Source organism: Excalfactoria chinensis, chromosome 3, assembly GCF_039878825.1.
Source record: "Excalfactoria chinensis isolate bCotChi1 chromosome 3, bCotChi1.hap2, whole genome shotgun sequence".
NCBI classification, from domain to species: Eukaryota; Metazoa; Chordata; class Aves; order Galliformes; family Phasianidae; genus Excalfactoria; species Excalfactoria chinensis.
Window position 1 is genome coordinate 42,483,227 of NC_092827.1, and position 18,028 is coordinate 42,501,254.

General features: G+C 37.4%; 1 protein-coding gene across 2 annotated transcripts in view; it reads right to left on the reverse strand.

Annotated features, from left to right (window-relative positions):
• REV3L (REV3 like, DNA directed polymerase zeta catalytic subunit) overlaps positions 1–18,028 on the reverse strand; it is a 108,604-nt gene that overhangs the window by 37,278 nt on the left and 53,298 nt on the right. For both annotated transcript variants that reach the window (XM_072333587.1, XM_072333588.1), the window contains exons 6-13: positions 14,122–14,216; positions 13,627–13,731; positions 12,614–12,698; positions 12,380–12,528; positions 11,958–12,086; positions 10,603–10,837; positions 7,290–7,429; positions 147–4,344 (exon numbers count right to left, since the gene is read on the reverse strand). In XM_072333587.1, the coding sequence (XP_072189688.1) occupies positions 147–4,344; positions 7,290–7,429; positions 10,603–10,837; positions 11,958–12,086; positions 12,380–12,528; positions 12,614–12,698; positions 13,627–13,731; positions 14,122–14,216 (5,136 nt within the window). The remainder of the gene's footprint in view (positions 1–146; positions 4,345–7,289; positions 7,430–10,602; positions 10,838–11,957; positions 12,087–12,379; positions 12,529–12,613; positions 12,699–13,626; positions 13,732–14,121; positions 14,217–18,028) is intronic.

Here is an 18,028-nt window from a genome sequence, read left to right on the forward strand (position 1 = left end):
GTAACTTTCAGCTTCAAACGTGCATGTAACAGATGAAATCTTTCATGCAGCTGCGTCACATAACAGCAAAAAAATTGTTTACAGGAATAAATTAAACTTAATATAATTACAAGCATATGTAGACTGAAATGCCTTTAAAACAGTACCTTGGTTTTTCTGGAGCATCAGAAGGATTACTGCAAAATGGTTCCTGATAAACTGTTTCTGTGAGATCATGATCCAGCAAAGTTGCCATGATTTCTTCACGACTGGGTGGAGACATAAGCGGCTTAAGAATGTGAGCAGTACGAGGTGTAAAACTTCCATTTTTTGACTGTGAGGGAGAGCTGGTGGATCTTGGTGAACTATCTGGAGTTGGAGTTAATGCTTCATTGTTTCTTGAAACGTATAATTCTAAATCTTCAGAGGCTGCATCTATGAGTTCACCATCAGGAGAAGACAGTACAGATGTAAAAGAGGTATTAACTGAATCAAGTGGTTGACAGGGTTCAAAAGTGGTTTCTTTTCTAATGTGGCTTTGAATCCAATCTGTGCTGGTTGGCTGAGGAAGGTTAAGAAATCTCTCTTTATTTACTGCGTTTCTAGCCAATTTAAATTTCTCATTTAGACAGACCTCTGTCTCTTGCGTACAAGAGGTATCAACAGAGTTAGATCTAGAAGTTGAAGGATGAACGTTTTTCCTCCGTTGGCTATGGCAGTGGTTCTCATTACTATCCAGGGAGGTCTTCTCAAAAAGCTCAGGGCTCAGAGAACCAGGTCTTATCCACTTACTTGTGCTTGAAGAATGCTGTTTTTCTTCATCAGCTTTTTGGTCATTCCGACATAGAAAGTCATTTTCTGTTGTTTGTACAGAACCAAGATCTTGAACTGCATCACTCAAAAATTTTTGGGGCAAATTTTGATCTGCCGGGACAAACTGGCTTGCAGAGTAAAAACTGCAAAATCCAGTTTGCCCTATAGTATTAATATCAAAGTTGTAATTGTGGTCTGGAGATAAGCTATCTTCAAGGGAGTAACAGCTTTCAAAACCAGGGTCTGAAAAAAATATAGGGCTATCATCAGACACAGAATGATCAGCATGACTAGTGACCTGTTGGCTTAAAGAGTCCATTTTTGAAAGTTTTGGTGTTTTTTCTTTAGGTTTTGTATTCCTGGGAGCACGTGGTTTCCTAGGTGTGGCTGACCGTGACCTTTTGATTGCTTTGTTCTGTTCAAGAGGGCATGGGGTACCTCTGCTCAGCTGTGTTTTAACTGGTAATGGTTCTTGTGTAGCATTTGCATTCTGAGCTTTCTGTTGCCTCTTCTGGAGCAACTCTTTCAAAACAGCCAGGCCAGACTGTCCTTCACTGAATGCTGATGGGGCCACTATAGTCCTGTTCTTATATTGGGAAATGGGTTTTGGTTGTGTGGTTGTTTCTGGCAGAGACTTCTGGTTTACAGTTTCAGGTTTAAAATGTGACATTTCCAAAAGAAATCCTCTCTGTTTTTGATCCCAATTTAGTTGTTTCACTGGACTCTTCAAAGAGGTTACAAAACAGTTCTTAGGCAACTGAAGAGGCCCTGGACTTTCCTCAGATGACTTAAGAACAGAAGAAGAAGGATCAGAATGCTTGGATGCCTCTGGTATACAAAAAATCTGCTGTTGATTATTGTCTTTACAATGCAAATAGCTAGTGGAATGCAACTGATCCACCTTCATTGAGTCTGAAGACTCACGAGCTTCACTTAATTTCCCAGCTGATGGTAAATACCTGTGTTGCAAATTTTTTATCTCTTCTGCTTTTACAAGGGTCTTATCTTTAGAGATGCACGCATTCTGTGTTACCTGAGTTGAGTGATTCGATGAGTCAAATATGTTCTTAACAAGAGCAGATTCCTTCATTCTAAATACAGCACTTTGAGTCCTGGGCCTTTGAGAGCTCACTTTCAGTACTTCTCTTCCAGATACCACAGGAGTTGATGTGAGAGATGAATGAGGGTCTTCTCGTGGAGCAGGCAAACACTGTGCATCTAAAGGCTTATCAAGTTCCATCAATGAATGAAAACATTCTGATGAATTACCTTGTGTATCAGCAGCTGAGGGAAATGGTGCTGATGGCAGATACCCAGCTGTAAAGCCAGGAAGAGGACCATCTCTCCGATGATGAAGCGGCTGTGAGTTGTAAGACATCTCAGGCAGATCTTGATGTTTAAGCACAAACTTCACTTCTGTGGCAGAGTGATTATTTCCTTTTTCATCTTTAAAAACCATGCGCTTTCTTGAGGACATTTTTTCTGTTGTTTTCTGTCTTTGTTTTGTTCTAGGTTTCTTCTTTCCATCATCTGCTGTTTTATCACTCTGATTCATCTTTTTCTTTTTCTTCGTAGATACAGTGGGGCTAGCAAATTTCTTTTTACATTTCTTAACCTGAGTTTTTGCTCGACTATTTTTTCCTACATTAGAATTAACAGTCCTGTTGTTGTACATACTACCCCTACTATGTAAAGCTTCTCTGTCCAGGTTGGTCAAAATTTCTTCTGCTTTTGGATCAGTGGGAGACCAGCAGCGAGGTGGCGATGTGTTTACTGGGCTTGTGCTTCTCTCAGAAAGAAAACCTAATTTAGACATAACATCACTATAGTTATAGTCACAGTCTTCAGCTTCAGCATTATAGGATGGTGAAGGAGGAGAAAGAATTGTGTGAGTCCTTTTCCTGAAGGATAAAGTTCTTTTAATATTATTTTTACTACCTGTTCTTTGCAGTTTTCCAGCTTTTTTCTTGGTTGACTTATGTTTCGCTTTTCTTTTGTGACTTTTCTTTGGTGTTAGTGGATAAATAGGATATTTGGTTGCAGGAGAGTCAGGAACTTTTGGCCAAAAGTCTTTTAAAGGTGCAAGCTTTCTATATAAATTCATCTTTTCTTCTGTGAGTACCACTCTTTCCTCAGTAGAATCTACTTTCCCTAGTTTAACAAGCATATTTTTTCTCCCTCTAAATCTATTGATGATAATATATTTAATAATAACAGGCGGCAGTTTTTTAGAAAGTCTTCTACGTTTTCGAGACTTCTGAGACCCATCCAAACTTTCAACACTATCTATTGGTTGAGGTAGATTAATTTTTGAGTTGTGTGCGACAAAGCTTGATTCACTGTCTTCAGTCTCATAATTTACCTTTCGTTTAGTTCGGAGTGTGTATTTATTCCCACATAATCCAAACGACTGCTCAGTTTCAGGAGATCCATCTCCCATCTGGCAGTCGGTACAATGAGCAGTACTTGTAGGCATTTTGTTTTCAAAAGCCTCAAGAGGAACTTGGACTAAGTCGCTAGGTAAAGCACTATCCTTATCAGGAATATTACTACAAGCATTACCTTGTGTATAGCAGCTTTCCTTCACTGATACAACATCACTCACAGTTGCGGGCTCCTGATGATTGATAAAACTATATTTCTTTTTATTCAGCTTCAACCTGGACTGTTTGTTGCCTTGGTGTAATTTATATGTCACAGGAGCTAACTTTTGTGGTCGGCTAAGACAGTTCGAAAGAACAACACTAGGGAAGAACATATAATGTGCTGCTTGTTGACTGAGACTTGGCTTTTCTGCTTTATGCTCCTGAAATTCTTCATACCTAATTTTAAGCTTATTAAGGCCACCTTCATCAGTGTTGTTTTCAAGTGAATGTACAACAGTTCGGCTGCCTCCTGAACAGGACACCAATTCACAATTTTCTGTAACTGTTGCTGGAAAAAAACTATTTATACTTGCGCTGCTGGATTTTTCATTTAGTTCAGAGGATATTTTACCTTTGGAGTGGCCAGAGTGGCTCAAATCGGAAAAGTTAAAAGAATTTTTATTCAGTATGCTGTCACCAATGTGGCGGCCCACGTGCATAAAAGAGACATCCTTCTCAGTCTTTCTGATGCTAGTATACTTCCTGCTAGGTATCTGTCTGCTGACTGATGAAATATCATCTTCATACTCAAAAATATTATTTTCACATGAAGGAACTGGGAGAGTATCTTTCTTGTTACTCTCTTTATGTGAATTTTCTGCATGGGTACTATTGCTGAATGATGTTGGGTACTTTGCTGTGTAAGTGCTTTCTTTTGTAAGAGAATGAACTGAAAGTTCAGGTCTTGTTTCTGTGTTTGGTTGCGAGAGGTCTTCTACTAAATCTTCGTTATTCAAAACGTGGTTAGAAAGGGCACTTGTGTGTTTACACTGAAAAGTAATTTTAGCAGAAGATGGGGGTTCTAGCGTAGCAGCATCTTTGTGAAAGATTGAGGTCTTTACAGACATTTTGCTTGTTGCAATGACGGAGGAGTGAGTTCGAGAACTTTCATTATTCAAAGGATTGTCTGAAATGGAAGACAAGCAATTTTACTCTAGTTTTCCTATAAAAAAAGAATAACTAAGCTATTAATTATTTTAATGATATTTTCCACGATAGCCCTCCCATACCAGAACAATACTCTTCTAACTCACATTCCATTTATGATCGTGACAACTACAGGTCCCAAGTACATTAGTTGCTTTATCAAAATTGCATCATTAATACATTTGTGTCTCAAGATATTCTGTCAGTTACTAATAAATTAAGGGCCTGAATACATTTTCCATAGATTTCACAATGATTTGCTTAAAGAAAACTTCAGAAATCATTTTCAGAAAGCTAAATACAAAGACATTAACTTTTAAAAAAAGCTTGTATCCTGCTTTGTCCCTGAGAAGCATGCATGCTTCCTGGTTCTGAAAAAGCAAATAACATACTTAAGATAATTTCCTCCATATAGAAAAGTAATTCTACGAAAGGGCGAAGTATGATCTTACAACAGCAAGGGCTTTGTATCAACCATCCTGTGCAATAAGTGTAAGACAGTTTGCTGTACTTTTAAAGCAGAGCAGTCCAACACCCATTCAGGTGTCTATATGAGGAGCTTGCCCCATTTAGTTAGATCATGAATTCATACCCATGGATTACTACTTCCACAAAGGTCTACAACCAGCAAGTGCTGAGGTATTTCTCCAGTGGAGACTTATGGTGTGATAAATAGGACTATTTCTCTCTTCCATTGTTACTTTCAGTACATTTACTGCAGGATAAGTGTGTGCAGACACCTAGTAAGTAACACATTAACAACTACTCTACAGTAATTGTATGCTTTTCTTAACTACAGTGAGCACAAAGCAACTTCAAGGGGTTTATTCCACTCCAGAGACAGATACTATAGAGGTGGGGACACGTGTCAGTTTGTTCATGTGTCCAAACCTCCAGATGAAATTTTGAAGGGGAGCATGAGTTATGAAATGTGCTGTACAACTTGAAAGTATGTGTTGCAAACTGTCGTACTATGTGGGAAATCCTTTAAGCTTTCACCTTTTAATTCTAAACCAATTTGAAGATTATCCAAGATTCATAGTGCCTTCACCTTCACAATTTATTTGTAGCCGGGTGAAAAATAAATAAAAGAAAGTCTCAATCTGTTTCTAATAACATTTTCTAATGCAAACCCAGAGTCACTGAGCTGTGAAACACAGCTGGGAGATACAGCCTGTGATTCTTTGGGTGTAGGAGGAAGCATTCACACAAAGAATGAGGATGATTAATGGAGGATGGAGAAAATGGGAGTTCAGTGAAATGTCAAGTGAACATTTGGAAGATACCTGATTATTCACATATGAAAATTGCAAAAATATTTATAAATCAGTCAGATGTTATAGACTCTGAGATTCATGTGTGGAGAAACTTTTTTTTTCCTTCTTTTTTAAAATTTCTCTTGTTTTAAGAGGGGTATGCAGTAGAAGTTATTTTATGTTTGATTAAATGAGAACCAATAAACCTACTTTAAGTGGACATTCTTTTTCTCCATGTGAGTAATCAAAATATTTGAAACATTCTACAGTTTAAACAGTTATACAAGATACAGTCTCATTAGCCAGGAGCATCTCTTTTTACAGGAAGTTACAAAGTACTGCAAATAAGGAAATTACAATTGTGTATTTTGCAAGAAGTCACACGAGTAAGTACTTCAAGTAATGTATTAGCTTTGCCATTTATACTTACAAAAGCGAAGGATAAAAAAACTATGCTTGAAACAGCAATCATGAAAGAATGTTTCTGGTTGTCTATATAGTAAGATCATATAGTTCATTTTCTTCAATATGGAATTGTTTATATTAATATATTAAGACATATATATTTTATCTACTGCTTGTTACTTTGTCAAATAGCTGTAAGAGATACTAACTAGTAGATAACTAGTAATGGATTACATCCCTTACCCTAAGAGCAAATGCAGCAATAGAAAATTAGGTACATATATGAGCACCAACAAGATTTTTACACTACCCCATTTTTACTGTGGATTAAGAAAAGGTTTATACACAAAAATGACGCTTATCACAATTTAAAATTTTAAAGGTAATACAATGCCATTTAAACAAAGGACAACAATTATTGTTGATTAGACCAAGAACAAAAATGAACTTAATACTGAGAAAATTTCTGAATACAGACATATTTCCCTTTCATCCACAGTGGGTTCTGTACATTTTTGATTTTTTGCTCTCTGTTTATAAATGTGAAATTATGAAGCTTGTCTAACAGAACAAATAACCTCTACATATTTGCCAAACCTCAGAACGTGCCTTCTATTAACCAAAGCTATTTTGAACAGAGGCAGCGGGTTGTAGAGATAGCAAAATGTATCTTTAAAGATTAATTTATTTTTATAGATTTTTGAAAGGCAGTTTCTTCTGCAGCAGTCTTCCACTGCATAATATTAAGTCACGTTATTCCAGAATGTGATCAAGCAACCTGCTGAATGAGACACAGACTCAAAGGCTCTATGTACTTCAGCATGGCTGGTGCATATTTGCAAAGCAATGTTAACCATCTAAATTTACACAAACTACTGTTTACAACAAAATCACAGCAGGATAAGCAGTCCTACAGAATCTTTAATTTCAGCACCAAATTTGCACAACAAATCATAACAGAAAAATAACCCTTGCAACAAAGAATTTATCCACAGAACTAATTAAACAATACTGTCTTTTGAATCATCAATACAATAGGAAATAAAGATCCTGGTAATTTACTGTGGGTGTTGAGATTAAAATATTGTTGACTTTTAAGGAAGATGTTAAAGGCCTGCTTCTGAAATCCACTGAAAATAATTCCTCCCAGCTGAGACAAGAATCAAAGACATTTTGTATATCCAAGAATTAGCACATTGATCTGAAGTCAAATTATGATTTAGGTAGCAATTCAACTCCCCAAGCTGATTTTCTGTTTACTTACCACCATTTTCATCTGCAGTCCCATCTAGCTGAGGTATAGAGAGATTAGTTAGGAGCATATTGCTACCACTCCACTCCATTTCTTCCTCTGAAGATGAATCCTCTTCTGTTGAACTTCGATGCATAATTTTGCCAGCTGACCTACAGAAAATGAAGGAATCAAATAATGCAGAAAATGCCAATAGAAAATAGGTAAATACCTTGAGCCATATGAGGCTAAGAGGCTGTGTAACTTGAGTGAGTAAAGTGAAATAAAAAATGTGTTATATTTCTTACTAGGAAACTCACAGTATCATTATTACTTTAACAAGCAGGAAAAGTAGGGTAGAACAGCTGGACTTACTAGTTTATGAAGTTAGAGAAGGGACTTAGGTGCTTAATTTTCATAGAATCAACAAGGTTGGAAAAGACCTCTTAGATCATCAAGTTCAACTGCCAACCTATCATTAATGTTGCCCACTAAACCATGTTCCAATTTCACTGAAATTTAGTTTAATTGTTTGAAATTTGGGGACTAAACCAACTATACAACATGCTTTTAGTTTAGCTGTTAGGAAAACCATGGGGGACAACCATGGGAGAGAAAGGTGAACCTGTGTGTGCAGCACACCTCTGTAGCAAAGGTGGATGGATAATTGCACCCTGGACTGTGACTGCAAGACTGCTGATAGTATTAGCAGCTGTGCAGCTGCATCTGGAGAACTGTGCTCAGTTTTGGGCTCAGGGTAGACACCAATAAAAACTGGAGCAAATCCAGCTGAGGGTCACCAAGGTGACTTAGGGTAGGAACTCATGACAAACTAGTGCTGCTCCAAAAAGTAATGTCTCCTATTTTATTATGTTGGCCCACAACATCAGGGGCAGATGGTGGCGGTATGGGAATAGGGGTCAAACCTTCCCAGCAATATTCCATCACATTCTGCTCCTGTTCGACAGATGGCAGCAGAGGGGCAGTCTGACAGAATGGCATCTGACAGGGAAGTGTGTATGAAGCAAAGGTGCGGAACCGAATTCCTCCATATGGAAAATTTGTACCTATTGACATTCCTCAATGCTGAGCATTCATGGAGACAAAGCAGTGGATATGAGTACAGTGAGGCAGTGGGTGGTGTGTTTCAACAATCTCACTGTCGTAGCAGCTGTGAAACAGTGGGTCACCTTCGCTGGTGTGTATTTTTATGAGTGTGGCATGCAGGTTCTTGTTCACCACTAGCAAAAATTCATAGCTAATGGAGGTCACTATGTTAAAAATTAGTGTTTTGTAACTGAAAATTTCTCTATCAAATAGTCTCGTTGTGCTCTTTGAAGCTGTTGTAGTTTCCATGGAAATAAATAGGAGGCATTACTTCTCCTACCTACATGTAAAGAAGGAGGAGGGGTAAGGAAACAGGATTTGCTCAGCCTTGAGAAAAAACTATGATCTTGTTGCACTCATGAAATACTCAATGGGCAGACATAAAGAAGAAATCAGATTCAGGTGTCCATGGTGGTATGGAAGTGGGAAATGGACAGAGGGTTGCCTCGGGAAATCTTATGTATAAGGGAAGCATTCACAAGGATGTTCAAATACTGGAACATGTTGTCCATAAAGACTATGCAATCTCTGTTCTTAGAAAAATTCATAACTTGTCCAGCACCTTAACTCATCCTAGGCAACTGATCTATTCAGCACTGTTTTGATAAAGGAACTGGACTAGACAACATTTAGATGTTTCTTCCACCCTCGATTATGCTATGATTCTGTGCACAAAGCAAGTCAGCATCAGTAAACCAAGTCAGACTTGAGATGACTTCTGCAAAGAACAACTCGAATCACTTGCATTCAAGCTCAGCATTTAGATTCCAGGAAATTTTGTCTGAGCCAGCATGATACTGCCATATGGCTCTTCAAGAGCTAGTTCATGAACTTTTTTCTCCCAGAAGAAATCAAAATGAAGCTGTCTAATTCAGTCACTAGGGTGCTGTTACACCTTGACATTTTTTTGCATAATATATTATCTCAGTATATTATTTGATATAATGAAAGATTGCTGGACTCTCAATAACAGAAAAGCGATAGAACGTATGCACTAGGAAGCAGTAGAAATAGAAGGAACCACAAACAGAATTGGATCACATCCAACATGAAACTACAGGTGGCTCCCTGTGCATGATCAGAATTGTGCTGGAGTCAGAATTACCCATGCTCTCTTCAGAAGTCAGTCCAAATTCTGAAAGGATCACAAGTGGACCTGCAGAGATCTCCATGGGGTATCTATCACCTGTAATGTACTCCACAGTGCTTTCTGTCTGAGATGACAATGTAGGCATACATGACCAAGTTATTCACGAGCCAGCTCATCAAATCTGATGAGATTTAAGTTGGTTTCTTTATTGCATAAAAGCAGTTAATTGCTTCAGGATCCTACTTGACCTCAGAAATTGTATAGTTACGCCCACACAGAGCTGCATCCAAGCTAATAAATATAGGCCAGTTTTACACAGAAACTGCCACAAAGATCAATGTTAAGAATTTTAGATGGAAAGTCCAACTTCCCTAACTACTGCGATAGGAAAAAAATAAAAATAAAATCAAAAGGTCAAAGAAAAGTTGCTTTAGAAATGAAGTATCTCTAGAACTAGGAAACTAATGATCTAACTTCTGATTCCATTACAGCCCCTCCTGCTCACTGAATCATAGTATAATTATAATTTCTGGTGTTGAAAAAATCAAAATGTTATATCTGTCAAGTCCCTCATCTTTCAAGTAGAATTATAAATACCAGAAGGTCTGCCCAAAAAGCAAGGGTGAAGAAAAACTGGATATAGCTTCTTGCAAAACTCATCAATGCAGACTGTACAAAAAGTCATTACAACCTGAGAAGAATTCAATAATTCTAACCTTGAAAATATTTAGGCTGCAACCTTTAGCAGTCCAGCAAAGAGAGCAACACTCATGTTTGAATCTAAGCTTGAGCATGGAAACAAATGGGCGCTCTTCTCAGGCTTCTATGTCAGTCTTCACGAGAATATTTCTTAAACGTTTACTTCAATTAAAGTTGTACATGCAGTATACGAGATATTTTGGTACTATAACCATAGGTATTACTTTAACAAGAGTTTACTATTACAATTTTCACATCCGAGCTTGTAGGAAAAAAAGCATTACACAATTTTTCCTCAAACCGTAAACTAGAAGCTTAGGTCTAGCCACACTTAAACATTGCACCTACATCCACATATAAAACTAACAAGCTGCAGTATCAGCTGATTTTTCTAGTGCTATTAAAAGAGACCACATGAGGGTGAAAAAGGAAAGAAAATCACATACATACCTTCTTTTTGGCCCAGGTTCTTCAATACAACTATCCCATCTTTGGGACATTATCAAGCTAAGTTCCATTTCCTCTTTCTCACACTGTGGCTCATTTTCTTCATCATCGCTGTTTTGAGAATTTCGACAGCTTCCAAGAGAACGATGGTGAGAGAGTGCTTTGTGATGCTCCATCTGATATCCATCACTCTCCAAACCAGCCAACACATCAATCATGGCCTCATCAGCACTGTCCACTGCAGAAAGAGCCCACATAGACAGTGTCTGTATTTTGTGCCATTTGTTAACCACTACCCATAACCTGCTCGTAAAACAAAACCCTGAACATTTACAAATGTACTAATTTGCTACTATTCAAAGCAAGGTAGGCTAAAGAAACAAAGCTCTTTTCATACCTCTTTTTTCAGTTTTATTCTTATTTTGCAAGCTCTTTTTCTACAATACTAACCACCTTTTTTTTTTTTTAAAAAAAATTATTCTTGTTTCTGCCCTCCTGTTCCAAATGTAGTAGATTTAGTGGAAACACTCCTCTCTGCCTCCACCCTTCCCATACCTCCTAAAATTCAGACTCACTCTCCCCTTATATATTCACACTATGCATGTATCAGAAGTATTGAAGGCAAGGGGTTTTTCAATTTTTTCCCTTCCACACTTTGTAGAACCACCTTCAGTGTGTACTAGCACCGTATCTTCCAATATAAACTATGTGTTTTCTTGTCTCCTCTGAAGACCTTCCTCTACTTGAACTACTTCTACCTAAAGTAATTTTCCATTCAACTTGGTGAGGTTTTTTTTTTTTAATTGTTTTCCCCTCATGCCACCCATATTAGTTTGCTGTCATGGTCTCCCTCCCTCTCTTTAACGTTTTATTCTTCTTGCTTCTTTGCCTTCAACCATTTTTTTGTATCCATGTATTTTGGGAAATATTTCTTCTTGCAGTTTGTCATTATCAGCCCATGGTATATCTAGATAGCTGAATTTCTAAAAGTAGCTCACAAGTATGCTCTTTGAAGACAAGGAACTGACAGAATACTAGTGACAGATAGTCAAAATCCCATTTAGTCTAATAGTTTTTGTCCTACAACTCAAAAGCATAAGGAAGTGTAACATCCCACAGGAACTGCACTAAGCTGACCTGTCAAGAGGACAGGATACTGAACCAGTAAGAGATTTAACTGTCCTGGTGAAATTATTAGAAAATCTGGTGTTTTTGCAGTAGCAGTGGAAGAGGTGAAGTTGCAGTTTGCTTGAAAACTCTCTGAGGTAACTTTCTTTCATGATCATCAGTGTAAGTGAGCACAGTAGACTGAGGAAAAATAAAACAGCTGGAAGAAAAGCCATTCCGGTCATACTTACAAAAAACTGTAGTCTGACTCAGTTTTTGAGACAAACGATGAAAGCTCTGACTGTTCTCCACGATGTTTAAAATGGCTTCTTCATTAATAAGTGCTTCCTCTTCTTTATCTGTATGCATCCTATTGGATTCTTTAGCAGAAGATCAAAAAAAGAAAAATAAAACTTCAAAGAGTCACAGACATCAATACACTAGAAAAGATTGCAGTTTAAATGGATTTTACTTTCAAGTCTGTTTCTGTTATTTGTTACAGCAATTTTAAAAAGGCTTACTCTAACAAATAATGCAATAAAGGCAAAACTAGCCTTCACTTTTTGAAAGTGACAATCAGATCTTACTTGGCTTAGTTCTGCTAATAATAAGCACAGACAAAGCACGACAGGGGTTTACACTTAAGCAATTATAAGCCATTAAAAATACTCACCTTTGTTCATCTTTTTATCTTCATGCACTTCTACCATATTCGCTGGTGTACACTGAAAGGTTCCTGGAGAAAGTACCTCAGAATGTAGTGTTAGCTCAGCAGAGAACTCCTCTGATCCATTACTGTAGTCCACTGATCCTGACAACGTTCTAGTTAATTGAAAACCAGTTTTTAAACGTGTGCTTAAGGTTTGCACAAGATACTTTTGTTTATGGCAAATGGCTAAACACTTACACAGAGAAGTCATTTTGCTTGAGGATTTCTTTAAGTCTCTTCTGAAAATATTTTTCACTCTCTGTTGCTGGCACAAATCCACGGTCTTTGAAATTAAAAATATATATATATTTGTTATTCACTTGTACTTGGACCTATCAACACAGGGAGCAAATAACTAATTCTATTAGGAGATGGCTCAAAGTGGAAGTGCCCACGAAGTGCCAAATTTGAGGGTTGATTTTTCAAGTGTATTTAAGCACTTTAAAATACTCCACACACTCCCACTGATCTCATTTTCATTTCTAAGTATCAATGGCATTTAAAATCATATTGCAATTACATCGAAGTGAGCATTCAAGAAAAGACTATTTAATCAGTGAACAATTTTGAAAACCCTGGTTTATGCAGCCTGAATAGCATTGCACAGAAAAAATATCACAGGAAGAAAGCAGTCTGCCTAAGCCAGGAACACACCTCTCTCCTTGCAATCTTCTGACTTGCTTGCCAAATATCATTCATATTTTAAAAGAAACAGGCCTAGGTTCTACAGAGAATAGCCTTATTCAATATGCAATTAATCTGCAGAGCACAGTCTTCCTGCATAATGAATTTTACATAAAAATAAGGGATTGCTCTGTCCTGTATAATTTTAATTTAACATCACCTTAGCTTTAATTCAAAGGAACTGGTCTTATGCATAAATATTATGGGAAGCTTCAGGATAGGATATTTAATTTTGCTAGTATTTAAACATTTAAATATTTTTCATCATATAGTATGCGATCTTAACTGTCATTATCATTCACTCAGCCTAGCATACTCTGCAGCAAATGGAAGGAAATGTTTCGTATCTTTTCATACAGAATACAGGTAGTGGTCAATTGGTAAGCTTAGAAATGCAAAAGAGTACATCTAAGAAGTCCTGAAATTTGATACACTCATTTCATTTCTACCTTTTGCTTCTTTCCCGTTTGAAGATTTTGAGAAAACAGCTGCATAATATATATTTTTGGTTTTCTGTTTCTTTTTACCTTGAGAATCTGGTGTCTTAATCTGAGAAGATTCACATTTCTCTCTCCGTCTCTGCTTTTCATCTTCCCATATAGCTTGCAAACCAGGGTTTCTGCCAATCTGGGCTAAAGTACACAATAATACATGAAGGGAAGTCTGTCAGCATAACAAAATGCATTCTTTCCCCATATTAAAAAAGCAAAAGAAACACACCCTACTAACACACATCTTTAACTCATGTCATTCTAAACCATGATTATTTTTACTGCAATTCTTGCCTAACTGAAGGATTCAGTGTTATGTAAAAGCTGTGGCATACAATTCCTGTTTGTTTTCCAGATCTTTAACTGGTCTTCTCACCAAGTTTATGTATGTATGTTTACGTGCATGAATACATATACTTGATGTTGATTTTTTACTTGTGGATTGTGGCTTAACTGAGTTCAGTCTTACAAAAAGAAGACAATGCAGTTGCTGTTATAAAATATTTATGTGGAAAGTTATTAATACTTCACCTTCAATATCCAGTTGATTTAAAATGTCAGCAGCTACTGCATCCACCTCCAATTCACAGGTACTTTGTGGCTCAACACCTTTCAACATTAAAGAACTATGACAACATAAACACAATAGGTTAATTTTATCAGTACGTTATCTTGAAACATGCACAATCACTGTTTTCTAACTGAACCAACATCAGGAGAGATTAAGGAATGAATACAGAATCACCACTTCTCATCTTCACCCACAAAGTCTTAAACGAATGTTCATATCCAAACCTAATTAGTTGACATAATTTGGTTCTTCAATTAAAGGGTTTTTATATATATATACAATATTTATTTATTTATTTATTTATTTATTTATTTATTTATTTCTCCCTCTTCACCTCCCCTTGGGGGAAGGCTGATAAATATAAATGAGGTATTAGACAGATTCAAGCTCATTTTGAAACAACCTGATCATTGTCCTTTTTAATGGACAGATCTGCTAAGGTCAGTGGCCTTCCACCTGTTGCTGTCAATGAACTAATATTAAGGAGTGCGTGGAGGTGTCCAAGAAAGAAACTTTCTCTGAGGTTTATGTGGAAGTCTGCAGAAGATGATCAGAGGGCTGAAGCACCTCTCCTACTAAGAAAGGCTGAGAGAGCTGGGCTTGTTTAGCCTGGAGAAGGCTCACTGTGGCCTTAAAAGAGAACTTGCAAAAAATGATAGATACTAACTTAAAAATTCTGATAGCGACAGGACAGGAGGGAATGATTTTAAACTAAAAGAGGAGACATGTAAGTTAGATGTTAGATTCTTTTTGAGGTGCTGGCACAGCTGCCCAGAGAAGCTGTGGGTGCCCCATTCCTGGAGGCTCTGAAGGCCAGGCTGGATGGGGCCCTGGACAGCTGAGCTGGGGGGTGGCAGCCCTGCCCACAGCAGGGTTTGGGGCTGGGTGGGCTAGAAAATCCCTTCCAATCTGAGCCATTCCACGACTCTAGGAAACCCATTCAAAATTTTCAGGAAATGGTAAAAAAAAATCTCTTCAACACTACTGAAAACTAAATTAGGCTATTATGTAACTAAAATAGACTCTTCATAGGATCCTTTGTATATATTTTACTATCTGGTGACTCAACATTTGCATGCCTAAGTAACCTAACCTAACATTCTGTTATACAAGCAAAATTCTGACTACTTAGAAAACAGCCCATGCAAAGCGCTGTTTAGAGTCCATGTTGTAAATGAATTATCAAATGAGAAATGCAGTCAAAAAGTAGCCTGGCAGAAGTTGTAAAGCATTTAGGTAGAATCCATTAACAACTGAAAGATACAATTTGTTAACAGGTGGCTACCAGCCTCCCTAGTCAACAGTACTGCTTCTGAGCAGTTGTAATAATTAAAAGAGTAGATCACACAATTCCTACATCAAAGCAGCTCAGTCTTTTAGCTGAAGTGGACTGCCCATGACCTAATGCACACGTAAAAGACCACCGACTGTCACTGCTTCCTTTTCCTACTGGTCACAATGTCAGCTGAGAAACAAGTCCATAATATGATCAAAATGCATTCTTTCCACATCGTGTACTTTGGATGCTTGTACTCAAACCATTCAGAGACTGTCTGCACTGCAGGCGACAGGACCTGCAGCAAGCTGAAACTTGCATTATGATCACATAATCTGAAAAAGCTGCAAGACCACTGGGAAACAAGAATGAGGGAGGAGGCTGCAAGAACACTGCTGTTACTTATGCAAACATTCACAGCACGTCAGGAAAATACATGAAACTGCTGTATTTCTCATATTCCCAAATCGAACCACATATCTTGAGCAGCTATAATGCTACAATCACCAGGTGAGAAGATAGCCTGAAGAAGTCAGACTATATCCAGACTTCAGTTAGTTGAGCATACAAACTACCTTGGGTGATTAGCAGTTAATATTTCTTGAAAGGCACTCAAAGTGGTCGGCTACATACACTGCCCTATATATATATATAGAAGACTAATGACCGGACTAATATCATATGGAGTTATTCTGCAAAATCAAGATAATGTAAATGTAATCTAAAAAAAAAAAAAATCACAATTTGAGGATATCAGATCATAGAACAAGGTTAGAAAATTATACTTATCAAGTCCCACTCAACCTTCTTCATAGCATCTAAGCTTTGCTTTGTAAAACAAAAAACAGAATTGCTTGCAAGGCACAACTTGGAACGCAGATGTACAAAAGACAGCTTTAGGTGGGATGCACAGAAACTGAAACAACCTATCTCTATGAGAACAAAGTTTACTCTGCTGAAAAGCAAGATAAATCAAGGTTGCAGAATGACACGCTGCCATGACTAGGTTACTAGAGATATACTTAAAATTCATTTAAAACTCCCTTTTTTATACCTGTACACAAAAGTGAAACATGAAAATACAGATCTAATGTATGTATGTAGAAAAAGCTCCAAGCCAACTACTTTCAAAACAGGAAGAGAAATTAAGGAGAATGGACCTTATTTTTTGAGGAAGAAGTTTGTTGGCACTAACTGCCGCCATAATAACAGGATGAAAGCTCTGCTCAAAGACATTACTGAGGTTTGGTCCATCAGGTGCCAAGACACTGAATTAAAGCAAGAATTGACACAGTATTAAAAAATTATCCACTACAGTTTGCTACATTCAGTGCCCTCAAAAACCCTGAAGGATGGGCATCAAGGTCAGTATCTTAATTCATTAATTCAACATTAATGACAGGATAAGGAAATGAGTTCTGAGGTGACTGTCTCCAGTATTTATAATGTTAAACCGATGGCAGATATAAAATGAATCCCACAGATTAGCTAAAAGGTGTCATTCCACTCCACTGACAAAAACTCTACCCCTTCACATAATTATTTTAATAGTCCATATTCTGTTCATGGAAGAACTATCTTTGTCTGAAGCATGCTCTAATGACTTGAATAATATACATATTTAATTAAAGACCAAATGGCTACATAAAAACATATATATTCTGACAAGTGAGAAAAGCAATTATGACAGCCAGAAATCTAGTAGAAATCTTTGACATTACATAACTGCTAGACTGAGTAATAGCGTTATGTGCCATTTTCACATAAAATAGAGCTCAATAGCAGATCTAGGATTTATGGAAGAAAACACTTCTCAAAAAACATCCTACCAATCATTCTGCTTTCAACAAACCACATCCAAGTGGGAGACCAGACCATGAGATTACTCCAAGTCTGATGTTTACTAGAAAGTTCCCACTGGAACCCATGGAAGTGTTTCATCATTTATTAACAGCTACCCAAGGAATAACATAAATGTGTCTCATATGAAGAGCTGCTCTTGTTAAAGGTGTTGGATAGCACTATCAGGTTTAGGTGACTAGTTACTAGGTGGGCTTTGTAAGTTCCATGTCTGCTTACATCAACATGCACCGTACCTAAAAGCCTTATAACATCAGGGGTTCCCAGACACTACTGCCTTTGGACATTTGCTCACTTCATAACAGAACCACTCCAGAATTAGATCTAAAAAAACTGCTCCTGGCTTAGTATAGCAAACTAACAGTATCAGCAAAAGATTAACCAGCAGCAAGACAGGAGATGGATGGAATATGCTGTTCTGGAAAAGTAGTAGAGTAGTAAGGTGCTATCCAGTACTGAGGAGTGAGTTCAGTCACCAAGAAACTTTGGCACAGCTCTCAAATGTGTTTTTGAAATGAGGATTCATCACTGGCGTTCACTATGCAACATGCTGTTAATGTTATATACAAAACTTTCAAATAGTATTTCACCTATTACCAGACATCTAGCATCAGATTTCAGCTATTTGCCACACTGTACTAGAAAAGTCAAGAAATGCCAGCTTGGTCAAAGCAGAACTTGCTGTTTCTGAATGTACACAAAACCAACTTAACAGATATCATCATCATCAT